This window comes from Lathyrus oleraceus, chromosome 4 (genome assembly GCF_024323335.1).
Source record: "Lathyrus oleraceus cultivar Zhongwan6 chromosome 4, CAAS_Psat_ZW6_1.0, whole genome shotgun sequence".
NCBI lineage: Eukaryota > Viridiplantae > Streptophyta > Magnoliopsida > Fabales > Fabaceae > Lathyrus > Lathyrus oleraceus.
This window is the reverse complement of record NC_066582.1, coordinates 371,349,176-371,353,206: the sequence shown is the minus strand read 5'-3', so window position 1 is coordinate 371,353,206 and position 4,031 is coordinate 371,349,176. Positions and strand designations below refer to the sequence as shown.

Below are 4,031 nucleotides of genomic sequence, written 5' to 3'. Positions count from 1 at the left end.
AGATTGAAGAGTTTTTGTGAATTTGGAGGGAAAGTTAGTTACAAACCTTGTGAATTGTGATTATGATTTGCATTTCTGTTACAATTAAGGTTATATACTAGTCCATTAATCCAAAATTAATCATGATTAAGCATAATGGAAAGATTAGTGTTAAGTGTATTTTTCAAGTGTGTGGCCAAAATGCCCTCTCTTAAACCAGTCCACATATCAGTCTAAACTCAATTCACACAAGTCACAAATTCCATTTGGAAGGTGCTGCAAAAAGTCCCATGCCAAAATTCCAAGTATTTCTCAACTTGGACCATTTTGCCCTTGGATTTAATTAGTGCACTTGAAAATTGACCTTTTGCATTGACCAATTTTGATGAATTTTGGTTATGCATCATGAAAGTACATGTTAAATGGAGTTTTCTCATAAAAAGATCATCCATTTTGGACACTCCATGTGAAAGTTATGCCACTTTGATTATAGGTCTTTTTTGAAATTGAATGGACCATAACATGCCAACCATACATGGGAATTTCAAGTTCTTGGACTTTTTGGAAAGGTGAGAGCAAGATCTACAACTTCCATGTTGAACAAATTTCCATTTGAAGATTTTTTGGACATGTAATATTGTGGTGAAAAACTTTCCATTTTTGGAAACTTCCATTACAAGTCAGTTTCTATTTTTGGCAATTTTTGTCCTGACTTTATTTTCTTCATTCTTGAGCTTTGACATGTCAAATGACACTTGTTTCAACATGAATGAAGTGTATCCAACTCTCTCCCACCTCCAAATCCATAAAATCAAGCACAGTTGACCACAGTTGACTTTTCAACTGATAGATGAATTTGGCAATGCACTGATCAATCTGAGCCCCAATTCTCTGATGAAATGGCTCAAGGATGAAACCCTAGCCTCCATAAGCTCAATAAAACCACATGATGATCCCCATGGCCATTGTAGACCTCATCTCCTTGCTATGCCCTGATTGGCCCAATGCAACTGATTAGGGTTGACTAGTGGTCAAAACCCTAATCTCAAGGTGTATGCTCCAACACTTGATGATGACCAAACCATGATGATGATGATGTATCATTTCAATCAAGATGAAGACCAATCTCCTTGAGAATCAAGAAACCCTAATTCAGACCTCCACCTCCTCAGATGATTAATGACCAGTCCAATGAAACCCTAGCTTGCTCATGACCTCTTCATCTTCTGCCCAAGACTTAGGAGGATGACTTGCACAATGTAACCACATGATATGCAATATGCAATGCCTAAAGACCTAAAAATGATATGCAATATGATTAGCTAGTCCCAAGAGAGGAGGGCAAATTTTGAGGTGTTACACTTACTTTGTTTTTATCGCTAGTTATTCAAATAATAAAAAAGTAAAATTTCTATTTCACTCTATTCTATTTTTTCTAAATTTCAATAACTCTATTTATCTTAAGATATTAAAATATAATCTAAAATAATATAATAAAATTGTATATCTAACGAACTAGAAATTTTTGTCTTAAAAAATCTAGCATCATACTAACAAAAAATTATTAAAATTTATATATGCAGATGGGTGGCTGACCAATTAAATAAAAAAATATTAAAACATAATAATTTTTAGTTTTATGCTATCTTTACAAGTACTCTGGCGGTGAGCAAGTTGTCCATTTACATATGGATAGTACTGCTTATAAAAAAATAAGAATGGATAAAACCATATATAAAACCAATCCAAAATATCCGGATCCATGTCTAGATCCGCTTGGAGTTTCGCTTCACTTCTCTAGGGTTTCTCAAACGCATTATAGAATCTCTCCACTCTTAGATTTCCTCTATAGGTTAAAGAAGCATCGGAGAACTAATTCCGTCGCCGGAAACCGAACGCCGTTGCCGGAAACAAAAAACCTGAACCGAAAAAAAATGTCAAGCAAGAAGAAACACAAACAAAAACACAGCGACAGCGATGAAGACGACGACGTTTTCTACTACCGCTACTGCGCTTCGTCCTCAACCCCCAACACCACCACCGGAACCACATCCAGTAATCAACCCCAATCAAAACCGAACAACAAAGGATCATCAATAGGAGGAACAGGTGAACCCTTAGCACCATCAAAATCGACGCTATACGTTTCTAATCTAGATTACTCCCTAACAAACTCCGATCTCCATACGCTCTTCTCTACTTTCGGCCGCATCGCGCGTGTAACCGTTCGCAAAGACCGTCACACGCGCCTAAGCCGCGGTGTCGCGTTTGTCCAATTCGTTTCTCGTAATGACGCCCAACGCGCCGTGGCGGAGTTGAATAAGAAGATTCTCAATGGAAGGACTCTAACTGCTTCTATTGCTGCTGATAATGGACGTGCTCCGGAGTTTATTCGGAAGCGCGTGTACAATACTGAGACTGCTTTGTATGAGTGTGGGGGGCATGGTCATTTGTCGTATGAGTGTCCTAAGAATCAGTTGGGGCAGAGGCCGCGGCCTCAGCATAAGAAGCCGCGACAGGGATTTAGTGGGCTGAGGGATAGGGATGGGGAGGAGGAAGGTGATGAGGAGGAGGAGGAGGGTGGTCAGATTGCTGCGGAGAAGTTTGACGATAATTGGGCTTCTGTTGTGGATGATGAAGCGGGTGAAAGGCTGCTGGGGAGAAACATAAATGATGATGAGGGTTTGGACAACAACAAGACGAAGAAGAAAGGGAAGAAAGCTGGGTATTTCAGTGATGAGAGTGATCATGATGATGATGATTGATCATGACTATGTAGCATTGACACTTCAGATTGAAGGTGTGTGTTTGGTATTCCGCATTACCGCATTATTCAACTAGTCCTGTGTGTCGTGTCTATATATGAGCCAGTGTTTCATAGATCTAAATGGCAATTTTTTGTTTGTATTAAGATATGGTGTAATTGATGAAATTGTTTATATGTTGTTGGCTTGGTTGGATGTGTTTATGGCTTTGATCACAAGCACATGTTAGTTATTAGTTATTGTGGTAGTAATTAGTGATAGTGGTGGTGAATTGGTGATGAGCATTTTTGTGTATTCCATATTTTCATAGTTAATGAATGATGACAGACGAGTCTCTTATTTATCGGCTTAATTTAGCATTCGGTTTACCTGTAAAACAGAAAGGAAAAGCCTGTTCGTTATGTTTTTTATTTTGGTTCAGTTAAAACATGTAATGTAATCAAATTGTAACACCCTGGTTTACTTTATGCACATCTTGTTATCATATAAGTAAGGTTTTTAATTACAATTGTGGTGGTTATGTTATGATATTTGATATGTAGAATATTGTAGTCAGATATAGCTGGATTTGATGTGGTTGTTGAGATCTTGAAAAGCATAGGTTGTAGACTTGTAGTCACAATTACTGTCGCCGTTCTCGTGGAAAGCAGTTTAAAACCATGGGAAACAGTTCTTCTGATTACCTTTACTCTTTGATGTCTACTGAGCATTTTTATGCAGATTGATGAGTATTTCTCAAGTTTCCCTTAGAATGCTTAAATTGCTTCTCCCAGAGAAAATGTGGTATCCTTTCATGCATAATCACTTGGCTGAGCTGGAGAATAATACCAATTTGTGCCTCACCCTCGACACTAGGCTTTAAATTATAGGTTTAATTATTCTGTAACTTTTTGAACCATGGGCTAATCTTGAAAGTCATTGTAATGATACGTAGAAAAAAAAATTGGTTATTATCATATATGATATTTCCTTTCTTTCTGAATTATGGCTTTGAATCGGATTAAGTATACTTATATTATATGGAGTTTGGGGTCAATTGTTACTGTTGTACTGTTGGTTTTAAGCATTGTTAGTTTTTGATATATCTATAACTCTGAAACCATATTCAGTTGACAGTTATATATAACCGATAGATACCATATTCATGTTTGTCTATATACTTTTGTATGCTCATATTTTTTACTAATTGAATCATTGTCTTATGGCACAAGTTAATGAAAATAGTAGAGTTCATATCCTCTATGAATAGGATTAACATGAAGCTTGATTACATTGTACGATAATTGT

The 4,031-nt window shown here is 36.9% G+C and overlaps 1 protein-coding gene across 1 annotated transcript; it reads left to right on the top strand.

The window, feature by feature from the left end:
- The first annotated feature begins 1,667 nt into the window (after positions 1-1,667).
- On the top strand, positions 1,668-2,744 carry LOC127137524 (U11/U12 small nuclear ribonucleoprotein 31 kDa protein). Its single transcript, XM_051063983.1, has one exon. The coding sequence runs from the start codon at positions 1,668-1,670 to the stop codon at positions 2,742-2,744; it is 1,077 nt and encodes a 358-aa protein (XP_050919940.1).
- Positions 2,745-4,031: the final 1,287 nt, after the last annotated feature.

What these genes read in the sequence shown, in the direction of transcription:
- LOC127137524 (XM_051063983.1), top strand. Translation starts at nt 1,668, where the DNA reads ATGGATAGTACTGCTTATAAAAAAATAAGAATGGATAAAACCATATAT.